Below are 21350 nucleotides of genomic sequence, written 5' to 3'. Positions count from 1 at the left end.
GATAAATAAATTTTAAAAAACGCTAAAAAGGATACTTTTAGCCTAGCTCTCAATTTTTGCGATATACATCGGCGAGCGTATCTGCGACACGTTACGAAACCGGAAATGATTGTTGGTCGCCGTTTGCAAAAGGTAAATCTAATGTTGACAAAATTAAATTTTATTCTCCAAGATATATCATGGAGCTTGTGAGACACGCGAAAAATTGTGATGTGAATGGCCAAACGAGAGAAATCCAAGCAAGGGTTGACAGCATGATTAAAACAATAAAAATAAAAACGCATGTTAGCCGCTTTGCATTTTGCGATGTTTGGAGAAAAACAATTTCAAAATCACTGATCAAGCGGGAAGAAAGAGTTCAAAATGTATCCAAAAATGAAAATCACAAAAAGACCCCGAAAATAGTCAAGACTAGCAGGTAAAAAGCAAATAGAGTCTAAGTGTCATGTGTGTAAAAATAAAATATTTATTCAAAAGCCTTCTCTCAGCCACTTTTACCGCTGAATCTTGTGCAGCTGAGCGTCTCCCCTTTATCTTAGCTGGCATTTTGAGAGAGACCGCTCTGAAGTAATCACTGGATTTTTCCGTTGATCTGACGATTACCAAGTGTCGTGCAAAATAATCCTGCAGCGTTACCCGTCAAAAAACTCTTATTAACACAAGTGACGGACACTTGCTCTCGACACAGTTTTATCTGATCACTTTGACGATAACAAAGAAGGAATCTCTCAGGTAAAATTACTCGATTGCCGAGGAAGAGCCATTGAAACGTTCAAATGCAACTATACACCTCTTAATTGCGGTTAAACGTAATCGCCTTTGTTAGCGCTTCCTTCTACATATCCTTGACACCCTACGGGGCATCACTAGGCTAGGACCCTCTCCAGAGCTGTCAATCAAAATGGCGGCACGCTTACATGCCTAACGAGTGGTCGGAAAATGTAACAAAAGCACGATTTTCTGCCCCTTCAAAGCACCCAAACAAAATATTTTTAGATGACAATAGGCAATGGTTCCATCTGATCATATAACCGATAACAGGTAAATTTGCCAGCTAAGCATTTGACTAATAAGCCCTGTTAACCAACCTGTGAACGTTTTTGGCTGTTTTAACAGCTTTCTATATTGACGAGATAAGGGAATCGCTGCCAAGTATATCTCACTATCTGAGCAACTGATCGTTACAAAAGTTGCACCTATTGTTGTTGGGAATGTGGACTACAGCATGATATCAGGGGTTTAAGAAGAAATTGTTTGTTTGAAAGTTATCGCCTTTTGAAGTGAATAACCCATTGAAATATGGGCTGATTTAACGTAAAAGATGATAAAATCAAAAGTAAATAGTTTAAGACAATTCCCTGGTACCCCGCTGTAGTGCTTTCACCCAGCTTTATGAGGCCTTTTGAATCACTTGAATAGCTGTCTTGGTTATAGAGAAAATCCCAATACCGAAAACGGCATTTTTCCCCTCAAATTGGCGCCAGAGCGTCATCCGTTGGACACTGTACTTAATCCCCGTCTTTAATTGGCCTTTTGGAAAGTTTGTTTTAATTTTTTATAAAAACTTATAAGCCCAGGGCTTTGTTTCTATGACTTTGGTCCTTTTACTATTAGTGGCCTTAACTATAGTATCATTGGCAGATTAAAGGGTTTGCTTCATGCCGTCAGAATGGCCTGAACGGAACATATTTTTCAGAAAACATGCCCAACTAACGATATCTTTATCCAAATACACAAATTAAAAGCTCATTTTGTAAATTTTTGGCTTTAAAAAACGTCCTATTTGCTCGGCCTGAGAGTTAATGAGCTACGTTGTCACGTGGTCTGATGACGACAATCGAGCCACTGGAGAATAGAGCGTGCTTAGCTGTTAAACTGAGCTGCATTGTCTACCTGTAAGATGACTTCTCTGGCTTCTGATAAAAGTTTATAATCATTCAAATCTCTTACCCGAGGGGTCTAAATCTTCGTGAAGCTGTGTAAAACCATTTCCCGTCTAGTCAATTCTTTAACAAGCATTTAATCATGGTCCTGACACCTCCTTCCTTTAGGGGGGTGTCAAGGGGGACCCCCCTTCGATTTCTGAAAAAAAAAATCACACCAATGGTGTGCAAGGGGATCGGTTTGGCATCGGTGGCCTTTCATTCCTAAAATACTTGACTCCCTCTTCAAATAATCCAGCTGGATCTGCCTATGAGTATGCCAGTTGTACAATAATGTAGGCAGACTAATACAACAACGACTAACATTTTATGTTTATCTACAGTAAAATAACCACTTCCCAAGAAAAATATTATTCCATGAGTTATCAAATACCGTACGTTATTATTTTTTCAGAAATTGATGTGCGACCCAAGTCGGTAAAATTAAACTGGGAGAGCAAAATAGTATTGCGTTTTTTTAGTACCAGGCCACTAGTTGAGCTATGACCCAGTAGATTCTTAGACACTGATTGTATTAAGACTCAGTCGGCTGGAAATTGTTGACACAGACTGATTATTTATATTGAAATAGCATTAATGAACAGGACGGATTGAAGGGGTGGGGGCAGTTTTATGTTAGGAATCACAGGCCTTGGCTGTGAAGAGGACCCTCGCCCCCCCCCCCCCTTTTGGGGTGGGGTGCGGGTACCCGATGAAGGACATTTTTGGTGTTTTGCTATGATATAGCTAGTCAAAATTCTAATTTCAAGAGGGGACATTTGGTTTAATTTTTTTAGAAACCGAAGGGGGATCAGGACCCCCTGACACCCCCTAAATCTGCCACTTGCACCCAGTCCCATCTGCAATCTACCAATTTTAATACCCTGGCGTATACTAGGGTATATAAACACTGTACAATTTCTCATTACACCAGTTAATGTAATAATAATAATATAATTATAAAATTTTGATATTCAGTGTATAAATAAATAAATAAATAAATAAATAGATAAATGAATGAATTAATAGATGAATAAATAAAAAGTTAAAGTCACGTGTAGTACAATGTATGAGGGTCGCGTAGGGGGTGGTGGTAATGGTCACGTTCGTGGGAAAAATAAAATCACAAATCACAGTAAATAATAGGCCTTCTCTATTCACATCTCACTGATAACATTAATGCGTTTCAATAATCCGGAAACCACAAATAACCAATTCACGGGCGGAGAATAAGAATCAGAATTCACGAGTCACTGGAATGGAGAGCTCACGCTCAATAGCATGAACGGGTAACAAAAATGCCCAACGGGTCCCTCAAGTGTTTTGTATCAATTGTTCGTCCCTTGTGTCTTATGCAATGAAAGAAATGCCTTTGCGTGGGAGTAAGAAGTAAAGTTTTCACATGCCTAAGAAAAGAAACATGACTCAGTCACAAATCGATTGGGAAAAATCCAATGGGGCATTGTTGAACGTGGGGATTCGTAGAACCAGGAAGTCAATTTGGCATTTTGGTCTTAATGATTTTTTTCTTAATGCTTAAAAATTGGTACGTTTTGTTGAAAGATTTTCTTTAAATTGATATATTCAGATTTAGAAGCCTACTATCCATCGTATCTTTTATTTTTATCAAGCATTTGAGTGAGAAAAGACACAAACCACCGAACAGTTATGTCAACTTGTTATTTAATAAAATACATGCATGGGCGGGGTGGATGTTTTGCTTTTAAGTCGGAAAGATGAGATGGAAGAAAAAGACCGAAGTCAACAGAATAGGGGCCGTATCAGTAGGTTGAAACCGTTTTTTTTTTTTTTTTTCAGAAATTTCAGCAGGTCCACCTCTACGATCACGACCCAGGGGCAGATCCAGGAATATTTGAAGGGGGGGGGGGGGGTCCGCAGATGCGAAGCCGACCCGACACCCCCTCCCTTGGCGGGGGGGGGGGGAGTTCGTGGCCCGCTTAATGCCCCCCCTCAATTTGGTATTTTAGAGGTCGAACGGTGCCATTTGGTACGGTTTAGAACTATGATTTATCTAGTCAAAATTCTAATTTCAAGGGGGGCCATTAGTGAGATTTTTTCTGAGACTGAAAGGGGGGGGGGTCAGGACCCCCCTGAGCCCCCCTCTGACCTGTTTCCCACCCATGTTTTTAAAAGGCTATTCGGTCTATTATAATGTGGCGTAAGGTCAAATTTCATGGCCAGCACACTGTTTTTTCCTTCTACAACTAACTCCGCTTCGGATCTATGTACATATTTACAATATTTACACTATCGTTCATAATTCAAATTAATAATGAAATGAATTAATCAATTCATTAGATTTTAAAAATAAAATCAATAAATTAGTATTACACCAGATTATTTTTTTCTTATATTGTCAGCATAATGTACAAAATACATTTGTTTATATACATATAATACAAATACGTACATAATATCAATTTCCGATAAAATAAAAAAAAGCAATAAGATGACATATATGATATTCATGCAGTTGGGAGTTATTTAAAAGTTAAAATAACAAAAGCACAATTATAACATATATTAATTTTTCTGAAAATCTTCAAGCAGTGTCATGAAAAATGTATTGAAATAAAGAAAAAAAAATAAAAAGGACGGATGTTATTTGTCACTTAGTATCATTTCAAAGAAAAGAATCCACCTAATTTGAAAGATTACTAACTGTCACACTCTGTTTAATCCAAAAAAGTTCCAATTATAATGCTCCATATATTGTGTAAGGTCACTTGAGTCGTCTTCACATTTAATTTTAGTATACAAAGAGCAGCCGCTGTCCATGCCAACAAGGCCGGACAGATCGCTGCAGTATTTGTACTCCTCTCCTGGCAGCAGATAAACCAGCTTCAAAGTTTTCAACACTTCATCTTCGTTTCCCTGGCAATTTCTTATCACAAAATGTAAGAACGTCTTGGAGCGCCCTCTGCCGATTCGTTCGTCCCCGTCGCTCGCAGTCAGTGAGGTGCTCGAGATGTCATCTGCTCCGTCCACTTGAACTTTGAAGCAAAGGTGGCTTTGAACCCGATATATTCCACGTTGGTGTACCCTAAGATGATGGTCATTTCGAATCTTGTGCTCGGTGATATTCTTGAGAATGGTATTGCGGGGTTTTCGTCGTTTTTCAGTGTCCCATACAATTGGTGTTGGATCACCTGCGATAAGATAAAAAAGGATATGATTTTTAAATTACGGTTGAATCTCAAGATTTTTTAAAAATTGTTTCTTGGCTTGATTTTCATTTCTTTTGCTTATTTTTTTCTTTGTTCCCCCTTTTTTGTTTGTTTATTTATCTGTTCCTTTTGTTTCCTGTCATTTTTCCACTTCCCTCTCTCCTTAATTCGTTCTGCTGTCCCGATTTATTTAGAAAAAAATTTTCCAAACATTTTCGATTCAGCTTTTTTTGTGTGTTATTTCTGACATAGTTATTTTAAATTTTATTGTTAAAACAATAAATGTAGCAACCTACTATGTCTTTTACATATTTATTTATTTACTTAAATGCAGATAACCTAATTAATGCATCTGCATTCCAAAAACGTTACATAATTTTTTAAAAAGATTTCCAGCTATTTTAGAAAACAATTAGAATACCCCAGCTCATAAACTGACAAATATAAAAAAAAAGATGTCTTCAGTTCATATGAGTTCAACTCCGCACATTTGCTTTTTTGTTGACTTAGGTGGTGTAATGCTGCTGGGGCGGATTTAGGCGGTCTTCTGGGTCTTCCAGAAGACGGTAAGATTTTAAAGTTTACATTGAGGGGTATCTAATTTTTTCTGTCGGAAGACGGTCAAAAATGGTGGATGGATCAACAAAGATAATTTGGAAGACTGTCAGAAAATATCTCTGGATCCGCCCTCAGCAGCTGAGTAGGTAACTGCGTGATTTCTATATCGTCATACGACGAGCTCTAGTTGACTTTACTTTTGGTTTTCGAAATAGGCCTACCCCTGGATCTGTCATATTAGACTAGGCAATATATATAGGAAAGGCCTATCCCTATCAATTACACGCGAATGGGGAATAATACCCAATGCGAGATAATAAAACTAAATTGTCTCAGTTGCACATGCAAAATATTATGATATGGTTTCTCAAAATCGAAATTATATTCCCCGAGTTATGAGTAAAGGCCAAAAGTTATCAAAACCTCGGGCCTATTCTGTATGTAAATCCCTAAAACCCTTTCGAAATTCTTCTGCAATTGTTATCTCATCCGATGACTCACTGCGGTTATAAGGTATGTTTATAAAACAAACTATTCAATGGAATACCAATACACCTGTAACGTGCAATACGCTGGTCTCACAACTTCGGAATTTCCGGACTTCCGCGAAAGTGACCGATGTTGACCTCGTTACGCTAAGATAACGATGCTCAGGTGTGTGAACGACTGCAGTGTGCAGACGACAGGCGCCTGAGGCATTCAATTCTTTTATTTATGGAGAATAATTTTCTATTTTAGATGAGGTTTTTCCAACACTGGAAAGGAAACTTTTTTGTTTGAAAGAATTAAATGAAAGATTTGATTAATCCCAACTGCCTGTTTTATCTTCAATGTAGGCTATATTGAAGACTTATTTGTCTATTTTCTTTTTTACATATATTTCAAAAGTACAGTGAAATTTACCTCTTTCTGGCTTCTTCCCATAAAGGAATGCAGAAGGGCCTTCCCCTTCTAACTGGCGTGCGTTCTTCAAATTTTCACCATTATACTGAAAACGAAAATGAAACAATGAGGCAAGTTTTATCGAAATTGAAACCAAATTAAACAAAAGGCGCACAAAACAGAGGAAAAAGTCGTGGAATTAAATCATTGCAAAAACGCGTTCAGACAGTTTTGAAGGGGGCGGGGATTCACATTAGAAAAAAGAGGCAAATATATCTACGGATAATAAATAAAAGTTGGTTAGTGAAGTGAGAACGATAAACTGTTACATCACCAACCACACCCTAGCCGTGCCTAAACATGCAAACCCTTTTAAACGTATTCACCTTCTAGGGATCTTTCGCCTTTAAATTAATACTATACATCCGTCCGTCACTAAAACGTAAAATGAAAACGCAATTTATTATCAAAATTTGAACTGCGCTCCCCCCCCCCCCCAATATATTTCAGTAGCAATGTACAGATATAAAATGAAGAATTCCGTACCTGTTTTAACCTCGCCAAGTCTTCTGTTTTGTTTATCTTTTGCTGGAGTCTTTCCATATCGGGCTTATATATAAGGAAGTAAAATACTGTCCCTGCTCCAGCAATACCAGTTAATATGACTAAAAAAGTGAGCAAACATTTAACGGATAGGCTACATAAACATCGTCTCGTCCTCGACGTTTTCTTACACTGTACAGGGCTATTTCCCTCAATGTCATCATACACCGGCGTACCGTTATAAATCTGTCTCGATCTCGAGCAGGATAAAGGCGGTGGAAGCAAATCCCTTCCTGATCCGTAACTGTCTAAGTCCGAAGCCACCGAAGACACAGCTGTTGAACTATTAGATCCACACTGTGAACAATGTCCTAGTTCTCGAGCTAAAAAGTGAGCAGCGGCGTTGGGAATCGGCAGGCCTGCTGTCGGTCTTGGTGGCATTAACGAACATTCCAGCAGCGGCCTGCCTTGTGCTCGAACAGCGCTGTCACCGTCGCCAGAGGGCTCGCGTGCCCTTCTCCCCAGAGCTCTCTCTCGATCGACCATGTTGTGAAAGGATATCAAACATGAATAGAACGTTTCTAACTAGAGGACTGTGTAGTTATACGTCTTGATCGGTGAAATAGTCACAAATTTCTGCCATACGTTTCGTTTTCCGCGTTGATTCCCACGAGCGTGAGATCATGGAATTCCCTTCTCCCCGTTTAGTCTGTCTATTTTTAGACTTCTGTGGAAATACCAACGCGCTTGCGCAGTGGAGTCTCCAACCGGACCTTTTCTTATTTAAATGCGCTCGTGACCCATTAAATTCCTCCCACGACCCACTTACTGTTTATTCCCAAATCACCTTGCCTGTGCATCTAATCTGGAGTAACGACTGGTATCACGTCTGCCACGTGCATGTGAGCATCCTTTTTAGAATTTGCTTAGTCACCATCATAACATTTGTTAAAGAAACAAAAAGTCGGAATTTTGATCGTCGTCAAGTGGGGGCCGGTCCCTATACCGGCCTATTCTGTGACCGGTGGGCTTACACAAGAACCTACCCCATCTTCATTCAATGTAATAATAATAATACGTGCATTTAACGACAATTTATTTTTTTCATTGCGTAATTTTTATAGGCATAGGCTTAATTCCTTATGTCATGAACTATTAAAATCTCTGGATTGTTAAAATTATTCAACACTGGTTAGTTTTTAAATTCTTTAACATGGCAAAAAGACGCAGGGCCAGGTAGGGGGAGGTGTGTGTGTATGTATGGGGGGGGGGGGGGGGGAGTTAATTACCGCCCTCTACTTTATACCAGAGAATATCTCTAGGCTACCTGTTTCAATAAAGTATATTAGACACAATGTATTCATGACAGCTACAAAAGACCTCTGGTAGAGGTTACTCCCCCTCTCCCCCTTATTTTCAAACACGTCAATCATGAGCGTAGAAGGCGTGGAAACTGTAAGAAGAATCTCTCTCCCCCACCCTCACCACTATTTTATGATCTTTTAAGCTATCCCACCACAATACGGATTAAAGTTTGCTGTCTGTGAGTCTGATAGAGTAAAAACTACGTCTACCTAATATATAGGCTACGTGTAAGATAAGATAAGATAAGATAAGAGTTTATTTAGCCAATTATAAAAATCGGAAATCATTTTCCATTGGAGCAATATACATAGTAAAATAATAAAATAATACAATAAATAAATAAATTAAGAATTTAGTTTTTGAAATCAAATTAAAATTAAAATAGCCTACTCCATAGTGAACATTGGCCTAGGACAGTCCATAAACTTCCAACAGGAGGTCCATTAAAGGCGTAGTGTAATGCAGGGGATGGCAAGTGACAAAATAAAAAGCGGTTTGGCGGTGGTAGTGGTGGTGGTGGGGGGGGGGGGGGGGGGGGTAAGACTTCCCACCTGAGGGCGCAATAAATCACTGTCCGATGAACATTTCACAATTTTCTTTTCAGTTTGATGTTATTGAAGGCTCTGATGCCAGAAGAAATCCCTGCCCCCCTTATACCCTCTACCAGACGCGCGGTAATATGTGTGCTCTTAACTACCACAGTACATAGATAGCCATCTATTTAACCATGCAGAGACATATATGTGAATATCAAGTGAAAAATAAATCTGTGGCCCTGGTAGAGGGCACGCCCCCCCCCCCCCCCCCCAAGCCCCCCCCCCCCCCCTCCAACAATATTTGTTTTGGTAAATCAACTTCGCAACACAAGGCAAAGTGGCATGGTGTAAGTTTGCACCGTTTGACAGATGTCATTTTTTTCCACACGGTCAAAATTTTACAATTCCATGTACAAAAAGGACCAAGAATTTCTATTCCCACTGCAATATCACTTTCATTTCGGAAAAAAGTCTGCCAATTTCTTTTTTTTCTATAATAGGAAGCACGGAAAGGGTGATTTCAACAAGGATATGGGAAAGTACCTTCTAACAAGTGCCTGCTACTATAGATATTATATTATGAATTTTCAAAAAGTTTTATACTGTTACTCCTTCGTCATGCAGAGTCGTTCCTACGAAGAATTGTCTTGATAATTTTTAAAATGTGTAATTTTTGAACTCGTAGAATTTACTTAATATCCCCCTTTTCCTATTAAAAGAAAAGTGAAACAACACAAAAATCAATTCTATAAGCATATACAATTTAAATGAAACTCCCATTACGACCCTCTTGCTCCCCCCCCCCAGGTAACCCCTACCCCCCCCCCCCCCCCCCCCCCCCTTTTCAGGGGTCGGCCAATGTATAGGGATAATTTTTCCCTTCGGGCACATAAATGAAACCGGTAAGCTTTAGAGGACACCAGACACTTATCATACTCGGTTTTCCCGACGGAGCTACCCGATGTTCTCCGAACTTTTTCACCCGAACGAATACACGAGAGTCATGACAAATTTAAATTTAAGCACTGAGTATAAGTTAAGGGGGATAACTCGTATGTGTTGGCACGGTAGTGTGGGACAAAGTTTAACAAATCATAAAAAATAAAGAAAAATAAAACTCAACTGAATAAATTGATATGGATACATAAAAAATTGAGTTGGTAAATCCAGTATGACACAATGTAGCTGAGGGGGCACGAGTCACGACTTTGTGTTCACTTTTCACAAATATTGTTCAGGCAACGGTTTGAAGCAAAGGTGCTTAAAATTTTGTTTTAAGTTTCTAGGTTGTTTTAGAGACACGCGCTTAGAAGGAAGACTTGTATCTTGGACGAATAATCATCGTCCCGCTTGCATAAAGCCTTCTGACAAAGGCTCAGACTGTGGCATTGGTTGCTTGAATGAATTCCAGAACAAAATAATCCCAAATAATTCAAGTGATAAATATTTATTGCTATAGCATTTGTAGAAAACGTATTTATTAAGTACAGGCATACCATCTTTTTTAAAGAAATAACTAATCCAAAATCATTATAAGGACAAAGTTTTTGACGTACACTATCAAAACTGTACCCTGTGCTTGACTCTGCGTGTGAAAGTGTGTCTGTATATTTGTAATACAGATGACCTTTCTACTCGGTCAACATTATTTCACAATCCATTGTCCAAACAAAGTCAAAGATTACTATTCCCTTGCAATAAAACTTTCATTTTGGAAAAAAGTCCTTGTCACTTTTTACTGTAATAGGCGAAGTCACACGTATGGTAGCAGTATTCAACATCAAACAGACCGTAACACCCCCTAGTGTAGAAACATTTCTTATTGCGGGAGCAGGAGAGTTTCAGTCGATAGGGGGCAGTGCATATGGTAAAACTGGAGCGCTTGACGGAGGTGTATTTAAGGTTTGGATTATATCCGCATTTCACGTGGATGTTTTGGTCCGCTTGGGACTTGTTGGAGCACATCACGGTGTCCTTGACGCAGTTAAGATCGCATTTTTTCCTGCCTGTAAGAAAGAGAAAAATATCTGTTTAGATTCCCAGTTTTATAACAACAACAATAAAAATAATAATATTTTTTGAGGAGCCCTATAAATGATAACACACACACACACACACATTTTTTTAAAATTTGAATATTAATCATGAATAAATTGTCCGGCGCCGCGTTTTTTAACAATGATTTCCATCTCATCAAATGGGACAAATCTGATTTTTAGATAAGGAGGATGTCACCATTTTCTTGAAATGTTCTGTAATCTAGCGTTAAGCCTCAGTAAGATTATCACGTAACTGACGGTCAAAACCGATTTACAAAATATCCAAAGCATTTTTAAGATATGAAAAAGATTCACTGTATATTGATTGCATTTTTATTTTAAGAGGGTTCTGATTTTCCGAAAACTGTAATCCTGGGATGGTCTGTTTGTAAGGCGCAGAAGTTAAAATATATTTATGAAGACCATAGATCGACATGAATTTGAACTTTGGATTTGAACGTATAAAATTAATCATAAAATATTAATTTTTTCTATCGGTATTTCATAAACATCAAAAGCTAAGCGAATCATTCAAGTTCAGTTGTGATATCGGCATAACTTGTTTTCAAGATTGAAATACATTTTATTGAAATTGAAAATGAAAGTCGCTATATCTCAAATTACAATCAAATTGAATTTTAGAGATATATAATATAGGGAAAAACCCCTATAGAGGGCGAAACTTACTCCAAGCTCGTTTTTCTATCTTCCCACTTTCGTCGTCGTCATCAAAACCATCTTCTGGTACGGGGTCTAAGTCATCTGGAATTTTCTCCATCGCTTCTTAAACAAATCAGAAAATGAATATAGACCAAGTCATCAAAGTTTCTCAGAATTATGTTGTATAGAGTCAGTTTACAAATAACAAGATTCGATTGAAATTATTGGGAGATTTCTGGTCATTTGATTTTCCTTGTCTCTCTTTTAAAAGACAATTGAAAATCAAAAGAAAAATATATATATTCTCTAGAGAGAGAAAGAGAGAACCGTACCATCACTGTCCACTTTGCTCTTTTTCACCATGGCACCGCTTATCTTCGAGGTCCTCGTATCAGAGATCGGCGCATCAGGAGCTACGAAATACCTGCGAACAAAAGTGCCCTCCTTCTCCCGAGCAGCAATGTAGGCCTTGGCAGCCGCACGAGACGCCTGATCTACTTTTGCCCCTGCGGCCTTGTCCACTGCTGTTGGATGATATCCTCGTACTTGTTCAGGGTAGAAAGCTGAGGGGCGGTGGTCTGATGCTTTTACGGGAACTTGCTCAACGCGGTTGGGATGTTCTGTAAATAAATTGATAAATACATGTAGAATAATAAAGTGGTCACCAGTCCCAAAATTATACCTTGTGCTGTGTGTGTTTTTGTGTTTTTGTGCGTGTTTTTGTGAGGGTGTGTGTGAGTGTGTGTGTGTTTGTATGCTTGTGTGTGTTTGTGTGTGCGTGTGTGTGTGTGTACGTGTGTGTATGTGTGTTTGGACGGGAGTTCAGCGTTGTTCAACTGGTAAGTGATAACATAAATTTACTCATGTATAAACAAATAAACATATGGATGTATGTCTGAATAAGGAATAATAATTGGAAGAAAAACTAATAAGTTCCAGTGCACGAATGACCGTTAATGCGTTTTAAACAGCAAACTTCAATAATACTTGCCTGTAATACAAGCTAAATTTAGAAATCTTAAGATAGCTACAGTATCCGTAGCCTTCATATTAAAGCAATCCAAAAATATATTCCCAAGAGGAAAACAGGTTTTGTTTTTCACAAAGCAAATACTAGTTATGCTCACTAAATAATAAAAAGGCCATGTTGACAACTAGACATTTAAACTGTCAAAAGGATCATCAATAAACTCACCTTTAACTTGGGCTTCCGCGTCCCCATCCTGATCCAGATCCACACCCTGGTCCATATCCTGATCCAGGTCTACATCCTGACCTTGATCCAGGTCCTGATCCACATCATTTTCCTTCAAATCTAAAACAAAAATACAGCACTTGGTCAATTCGCAATCCTTATAATAAACGAACATCATACACTGGTGTTCCATGTTGCGACTAACTGGCTAACCATCTGACTGACAGTAACTAACCAAATAACCAATCAACAAACTTACTTACTAACTAATTATAACTATCTAACTAACTTTGTAAATATATTAATTAGATATATTTGAATTGTGTAAATACGACTATTTCAGCATTTTATAAAAAAGAAAGTCTCTATTTTGAAGTTATTGATCAGATATAGAGAAGCGTCTAAACCTATTACCTTCATCTAATTCCATATCATCGTCAATGCTCTCGTCGCCTTCCAAATCTACGATAAATAATGAATCCACATTAATTAAAAATAACCTATATCACACCACAATGCTTGAAAGTGTTGCACGTTGTACCAGATAATATTTTTTGTATCAATCTTCTCTTCTTATATGATTTTAATCATTTTATAATTAAAATTATATTTTGAAATTAAACAAAATATTGCTCCCTACCTTCATCTAACTCAGCGTTTTCGTCTCTGCTTTCTTCCATTTCCAAATCTACAACAAAATGTAAAAACAAACAGAAAGGGGTATAAAGACAATCTATTTTAATTTATTTGGTGGTACTCTACGTAAACCATACCGAGCCACACTACAGCATAATATTAACTACTATATACACACACCGGACAATAGAAGTGTCAACCCTACTGAACCATTACTTTGGGGGAGACAAATGACTGTGGGATGATATACTCCTGGTATCATTTTAATAACATCAAATTTCACAAAAAGACCAACAAAACAATTCCATGATACAGCGGTTTTATACTAATTAGTCACATTATAAGTAGACCAGGCATTACTCTGATTCAGGGGGTGACACTTCTATTGTCCAGTGTGTGTACATGTAATACTTTGCTATGTTTTCTTCACAAACGACAAAGATAACAGGCCCGTAGCCCGGGGGGGGGGGGGGGGGGGGGGTTCGAAAGAACCGCCCCTTTTTTGGGGAAAAGGTCCACTCTGTGTAACATTTGATCTAGGTTCATGAAGTTTTTTATGGAAAAAGGTCCACTTTTTTCAGAAAAAGGACCCCCCTTTTAAAATTGCTGGCATCGGGCCTGGATTAGCACATAGATAAAAGTGACATGTTGTTCCATACCTCCATCTAGCTCGCCCATGTCGTCGTCCATGCCCTCCTCTCCTTCCAAATCTTGAAGATAAATACCAAAGTTTAATTAGTTAGATACTAGTACATGTAGAGGGACAAACAAAATAGTTACTGTATTAACCAATTGCTATATTGCTTGTTTTAATCATTTGATATTGATAAAACAATTATACAACAAAGGGGGGATAACAAAATGAATAATAATAATAATAATAATAATAATAATAATAATAAACTTTATTTAGTGGGGGTAATGCATGTGACGTGAAATGTAGCTTCAATATGATCCACTGAGAATTAATCAAAAGGATGTCTTAATATCAATTTGTTATTATGTCATTGTTGTAGAAATTACTTGAACTGAATAACAAGATATCAATATACATGTAAAAGATATTTATCTAAATTCATAAATAATACTGAGTATTCTTACCTTCATCTAGTTCCTCATTGCCAACGTCTTCTTCTAGTTCCGGATAACTTTCATCAACGTTACGATCATCGGCCACATCTGAAGTGGATGCATCTTGTTCTCTCGCCTTCTCCTCGGTCATTGGCGCGTCAGGAGCGACGAAAAATCTTGTCTTAAAGTGCAAGTTCTGCCCTCGAGTTGTTAGACTTGACGCAGTATTTTCCTTTTTGACAGCTGTTTGGGTCTGTTGACGAGAAGACACATCAGCAGCAGCGTTTTCATTTCTGTTCTCGTCTTTTGCGTGAACAGGCGCAACGAAGAACCGTGTATGAGGTTTCTGGTTTTCTCTGTCTGCGACAAAGCTATCAGCTGCTGACAATTCATCCTTCTTTTGTAAGGCGTTGTGATCTGCCATTGCTTCTTGCTTTCTTGCCTTCTCTTCGGTGATTGGAGCATCGGGAGCGACTAAATATCTCATCTGGAAGTGCGACATCTGCCCTCTAGTTGCGAGACTTGATGAAATACTTTCCTTTTTGTCAACCACCTTAGCCTGCTGTTGGTGTTGCGAAGAAACAGCGGCATCATTTTCATTTCTGTTCTCTTCCGTAGCGCGATCAGGCGCAACTAAGAACCGTGTTTGAGGTTTCTGAGTCTCCTTCTCTGCGATGAAGCTATCAGAACCAGGATTCTTTACCGCTGTTGATGCCTGTCGCTGCGACGGCGAAGCTGACATCTCGCCCTTCTTATGCACGGCATTGTGATCTGCCAATGGGGCGCTGGCTGCCACCAAAACACGAGTGCGAGGACGGCTTTTTCCTACTCCGGTTTTGAAACTCGCCAGGTTGCGAGTTGCTGTGTCCACTTTGGAGGTTTTAACCTTGTCATCGCTGTTCTGATTTGGAATGGAGTTCTCGGGATAAAACGGATAGTCTTTGTTGTTTTTGTCATCGATTTTCTCACTGTTAGATTTTTTCTCTGTGATGCTAGGTTTATCCGTGTCTTAAAAAAAAAGACAAAAACAGGCGCACTAAAATTGATAGTATTGTTAAGAAATTAGGAAATAAAATGCCATCAGGGGAAAAGTAAACACTTTTTTCTTATAAATCACTATTAAAGCGTATTGGGATTTGAGAGAGAGAGAGAGAGAGAGAGAGAGAGAGAGATGGAAAGGAGGGGAGAGAAGCAGGCATTTTAAGCAAAATAAGAGTCACCTTTAATTTCATTATCCAACACTTCCAAGAGTGCTTTCTTAAGCGGCGCCCCCAGAACGCTATCGATCTGGTCCAGCAACGATAAGTCGTCATCTTCTTTAAGAACGCTCTTCACTGCCTCCCCTTGCCGTCTTGCCTCGAAACTTTTCAGTCGGCTTCGCATTTCTTCAGCTATCTCGGCGGCGTCCTTCGACTTAACGTCATCTACCTGAGACCGATCGGTATAGAGCGGCTGGTGATAAGTGTCGTCCAAATTTTCGTCTCGTTTGTCGATGTTCCTATCTGGGTGATGCTTGGTCAAGTCTGAAAGGAGTCTCTGTGCAGGGACTTGCTCGGCGCGATCAGCACCAGCTCTCTTAATGCGCTTTCCTTTGGTTAGCATTGAGAAAATAATACCTTCCGTGGCGCACCACAAAGAAACGAAGAAGAGAGGGGCTAACACCACGCAGCGCATCTTGTTGTCGCCTTAAACTAGTCGCTCTCGCAGTTGTGAACTCCTCCTCGTTACATGGACTCCGTCGGTCTTAAAAATGATCGACGATCTGTGCCTCGCAATACGATGTCTAATACGACTCTAGCGTCGCATTTGATTTCTTCGCCCGCTTTAAGCTCGGCTAGGAGCGTCTCCACCCTAGAGAAGTGATTTGTGATACGAATTACACGGTCCGTGACCCCCGGTTTTGTGTTTTCAGTGTTTGTGAACGGCACACACGTCATTTGGGCTTGAGACGCTGCTTTCAATGGGATTACAGAGGAGGGCGTCAAAGGGATGGGTTTGTAGGCGCTTTCCGGCCTGGTTATTCATCAAGCAAGTTGTTATCTGGAATTTCATCACTTTTTCATCAAAGCATCCCCCCTTTTGTGCTGCAAGTCAAACATATTTTGTGCTGAATGGTTTGAACTTTGCTTGGATTTAACGATATACAGCAGATGTTTCTTTGACTGAATTTCACTTTAAAATACTTTTAGGTATGCCCCTTTAAGTTATTTACTAACCACCGTATATAGATAACCGCCTTAATTTTGCATTTATCTATCAAGTAAAAAAAAATCGAGTGTCCTTGTGTAATATCTCTTATAACGCCTCAGACCAGTGTCGCAATTTCGTCCTTTCACTTCAAGATAACAATAACAGAATACTCGTCTTTAAAATCAAATTCGTGACTGATTTATCAGATTCGGTCTCTTTGCCCTTTTTTGTTTCAAAAATTCCTATGTAGGGGCTGTGCAACATCTTTATGTTGTTACCTCGAACTAGTCATACTTTCAATTCCAACTATACTTACAGATGTAAAAACGTGAATCAAACCGAGGCCGGGGTGCGGGGAGTATATTTTCCAGTGTCTTACTCTGAATGGATTTTACAATAATATCTACTATCCAGATTGCTTACTTATAAGAATTCTTATAGAGATCATAACATGGATGAACAAACCAATTTAATTTGAAGAAGATATGTGTTGACAATGGATCTGCGACGTCTTTTGAATCCCATTGTCGCGTACATCGTGACTTGCCAGTGAAAGCAAAGTAAATAAGGGAGAATGATTTTACAGGGGAGAATGGCCCCTAACACCCCGTCAGCACGATTTAATACATGAAAACAGAGATCTCCATCTAATCTCGTCAATAGGCAATAATATATGATATAGAAAGCACACTGCACTCAATACAAGCTCCACTGAAATGTGAAAAAAGAGAAGAGTGAAAGGAAAAAGACGCAAAAAGAAGTGTCAATACAATTTGACCCGAAGACAGCAGACGGGTAATAGAACGCAATATTGACAGTCAACTGGGGTTTGATTATTTGTCGATATCGCGACATTAAGGGATCCTCTGGCCCTTAGTTGTATTAACTGACCCAAAGCTGTCATTTTGTTTGCGCTTGTACTGAGCTTCGTTGGAGGATTATGAAGGCATTTTCTTGTGTGGGAGATGGGGGGCTTTTTTTTCTCGTACGAATTCTCAGAGAGAGAGAGAGAGAGAGAGAGAGAGAGAGGCGGGAGAGGGGGGAGGGGGGGAGAGGGAGGAGGGAAAGAGAGATAGAGAGGGAACTCACCATCATTTTCTAAAATAACATTCTGTACATTTGACAAGGAAAGCCCTTGATCCTGAAGTCCAACATTTTTGTCTACTTTTATACTAGGAAGGCCTTTTTTATTCACTTTTCCTTTGAAAAAGACCGAGCAATAAGTGTCTATAAGGTGTTATCTACGTCTGATGTCGATTTCTTATATTTTGTTTGTGGAATATCTTTAGAAGTGCAAAACAAATTGGATTTCTCTTATTTTTGTCAATGGATGGGTCTTCAGTTCACAACAAACGTAAACTTCTAGTACATGCATGAATATTTATAGATCATACCCTTAACAGTGCAAGTGTGTACTGGTAGATAACATTTCCAAACTTTAAAACGCCTTTGAAAATGTAATTTGCACTTCTCAGTCTCCCACCCAGCAGAAAAGCATAATCGAGTGTGTTGTTAACACGTGGACTGCTGCTGGACTGGCAACCGATTGGTTTCGTAACTTATGAAGTTGTTCAACTTTTTTTTTAGTATTAAGTGTAGATTTGGTATCGTATCTTGTAGCAGGGTCAGGGATAGATATGTTCACTAGATATTCTCAGATGTTTTAGGGCTATTCATCTGTATTTTTGTACCGTGAGAGAATTTTTACAAATAAATAAATAAATAAATAAATAAATAAATAAATAAATAAATAAATAAAATGAAATGATAAAATAAAAATAAAAAGGCGCCAGGCAGCTAGCTTCTCGTACTAATATAGAGTACCGGTAACGCGAGATGGTGAAGGTAGGTTTTCTTAGCACAAAAGTTCAGTGGGGGATAAAGCTGTCAGTAGGTACACACACTGGACAAAAGAAGTGTCACCCCCTAACTCAGAGTAATAAAAGTAGGCAGATCTTGGGTACTTATAATGCCTGGTCTACTTATAATGTGACTAATGAGTATAAAACCGCTATACCATGGAATTGTATTGTTGGTCTTGTACATGTACAGCAAATGTTATTCCTGTCTTCCTCCAATATGGCAAGATACAGTCAATTATCTAACGGTTATAGGTGCAAGTTATTAACCTGAAGAGGCGGAATATAAGCAATGTCAGAATATCGATACAATTGAATTGTTCAGTCAGAACCGTGCAGAGGGTCTGATCTCGGTATAGAAACGCTGGATCAAGAGACAAATTGCCTCTGATGGGTCGTCCAAGAAAAAATAATGGCCGTGAAGACCGACGACTGATTTTGATGTCCAGGTTGTCAAAGTTCGACACTGCTTGTCAGTTGACAACACAGTGGAACAATTTCACACATAAGAATGTGTCTGTGAAAATTGCTAGGCGTCGGTTACATGTTCAGAGAGTGTACAGCAGGGTAGCAAGACTGAAACCTCTTATATCGTTACAAAACAGGCAACGTAGAGTAAACTAGGGTCAACAGGATCTGGAACTGGACAGTTCATGACAATTGGTCCTATATATTTTTTTCTGATGAGTGTCGCTTTGTTCTGACCTCTGATGACAGACGGGTACTATGCTGGCAAACTGCTGGTAAAGCATTTGAACCACATGCACTTAATTTTCGAACCCGGAGCAGCATATTCGTCATGGTGTGGGGCTGCATCAGCATCCATGGCTTGGGCGAATTGATAGTGGTTGATGGAAACATGAATCACTAGAAATATATCGATGTTTTGGAGTCAGGCTTGCTACCATCTATTACTAACATGTTTGGTGACAGGAATTATCCATTTGTTCACCAGGATGACAATGCTCCTTGTCACAGGCCCAGAGCAGTTGATGATTGGTTTGACCAACAGGACATTCGCAGGGTGATGTGGCCTGCCCAGAGTCCGGATGCAAACATAATAGAAAATGTGTGGAATGATATGTCAAAACTTTTTACAAATGCCCGTCTAACCAGCAGAGAAACTCTGTTATATTCAGTGTTTAATGCTTGGGACAGCATTAGCCCTGAACGCATCAGACAATTATATGAAACCTTGCTTCGTAGACTGGCACCTATTATTAGGTCACGTGGCTATGCTACTAAGTGCTAATTTTGGACTTGAAACTGCATATTTTGGTAGAATGTATATTTTGTTCTCATTTTGTGATTTTTTGTGAAATTTGATGTTAATAAAATGATACCAGGAGCATATCATTCCGCAGTCATTTATCTCCCCCATAGTATTGGCTCAGTAGGGGTGACACTTCTTTTGTCCAGTGTGTGTATATATAGGAATAATGAGAAACTAGACCCTTTGTGTGTTGAGGGCTCTCACTGGTGAGATTTCTCAAATTGAGATCTTGAATTAGTGCGTGTAGTAAGAGATCGGTATGCAACCCAAAATAAAATGTAGGGAATTAAACTCCCAAGGTCATGAAAGTCCTCAGCGTCCTCAGCTCGCTTCTCTCTATCTTGTTTTACCTGTCCGTTTCTTTCTCTTTCTTTTGCCTCTCTTTCTATCCCCTCCCCTCCCATCCCGTCGTCTCTTCCGTCCCATTCTCCAATTCTCTCTCTCTCTCTCTCTCTCTCTCTCTCTCAACCCTTCAGTTACGTCCCAAAATACAACAAAACCCATGTAATCTAAACATTTTAATGCGATCTAAAATCAATACCCAATAAATGTGTAATGAATCTAATATTTGTAAAAGGGATACAATCATCTGAATCGTGATGCCACATATGTCGCGCGGTTTTTTACTGCATACCCCGAACAAAGCAGTAAGTCCTGTGTAAATATAATGTATTATTCCCTGTGAAATGAACTCGTCACTGTAAGGTGTGCTCACTGGTTGGGTCACATTTATAAAACCATAGCATTAATATTAATTCTTAACAGACACACGCTTTTGCTATTTTTTTTTTCGTAAAATTTAAAGTTAATACTTTAATTCGTATTTGTTTTTACCAATAACTCCCTTTATAAACAACAAAAATCAACATTATGCATGGAATGTTTCGAAAAGCCTTTTTATTTATCCAAGTTCATCAGGTGTCTTTTACTTTTCCAAGTTCATTTTCTAATTGAGTACCGCAGACATAACAAACGATCTGTCTGCATGTACTTTAGCCCTTCACTGCTGTCTTAAGCATTTTAAACATTTCCTTTGCCTACTTCCCTGATTGTTACAGTATGATGTGTTAGACGCTTTCTTTTTTCCCAATCCACCACGTCTCTTTCTTTTTTTTTTTTTTCATTTCAGCGTTTAGATGAGTACCACGGGGAATGCAAATAACCTGTATTGAACACCTTAGCTGTCTCAAGCACTTATCCAGCCAAAGACCCTGATTGCTAAACTGATGCACTATTTGACTAAAATTTAACTCGTAGATAATTCACCATATTGTGGTAGCTGAGATCTACATTTTGAAAAATTGTACAGGTGTGCAACGGCAACTCCTTTTCCTTTCTAAGTTACAGCTTGACAAAATGGTACAGCTTCTGTACGATTCCGTGCGATTTTGCAACGGCCACATCTACTTCCGCCCAGACGCCGGACGAAAAGG

General features: G+C 38.9%; 2 protein-coding genes across 3 annotated transcripts; both read right to left on the bottom strand.

The window, feature by feature from the left end:
* Nucleotides 1-4278: 4278 nt before the first annotated feature.
* Nucleotides 4279-7808, bottom strand: LOC106160949 (uncharacterized). The gene is made up of 3 exons (XM_013537763.2): nt 7097-7808; nt 6572-6656; nt 4279-5092 (listed from the first exon to the last, which is right to left on the bottom strand). The coding sequence occupies exons 1-3, from the start codon at nt 7637-7639 to the stop codon at nt 4608-4610; spliced, it is 1113 nt and encodes a 370-aa protein (XP_013393217.2). The 5' UTR covers nt 7640-7808; the 3' UTR covers nt 4279-4607.
* Nucleotides 7809-10447: 2639 nt separating this feature from the next.
* LOC106160947 (uncharacterized) lies at nt 10448-16530 on the bottom strand. Of its 2 annotated transcripts, none has more exons than XM_086995978.1 (9): nt 15816-16530; nt 14626-15603; nt 14184-14234; nt 13529-13576; nt 13303-13350; nt 12889-13008; nt 12026-12313; nt 11721-11816; nt 10448-11000 (listed from the first exon to the last, which is right to left on the bottom strand). In XM_086995978.1, exons 1-9 carry the CDS (start codon nt 16267-16269, stop codon nt 10723-10725), a joined length of 2361 nt encoding a protein of 786 aa, XP_086852104.1. In that variant the 5' UTR covers nt 16270-16530; the 3' UTR covers nt 10448-10722. The 2 variants fall into 2 exon arrangements, with proteins under 2 accessions (XP_086852104.1, XP_086852105.1); XM_086995979.1 differs by having other exon boundaries at nt 11721-11813; nt 15816-16529.
* Nucleotides 16531-21350: the final 4820 nt, after the last annotated feature.

The sequence above is a fragment of the Lingula anatina genome, chromosome 9 (genome assembly GCF_051362555.1).
Source record: "Lingula anatina isolate TDL-2025a chromosome 9, LinAna3.0, whole genome shotgun sequence".
Lineage (NCBI taxonomy): Eukaryota > Metazoa > Brachiopoda > Lingulata > Lingulida > Lingulidae > Lingula > Lingula anatina.
The sequence above is the reverse complement of the archived record's forward strand: the minus strand, read 5'-3'. Positions and strand labels throughout refer to the sequence as shown.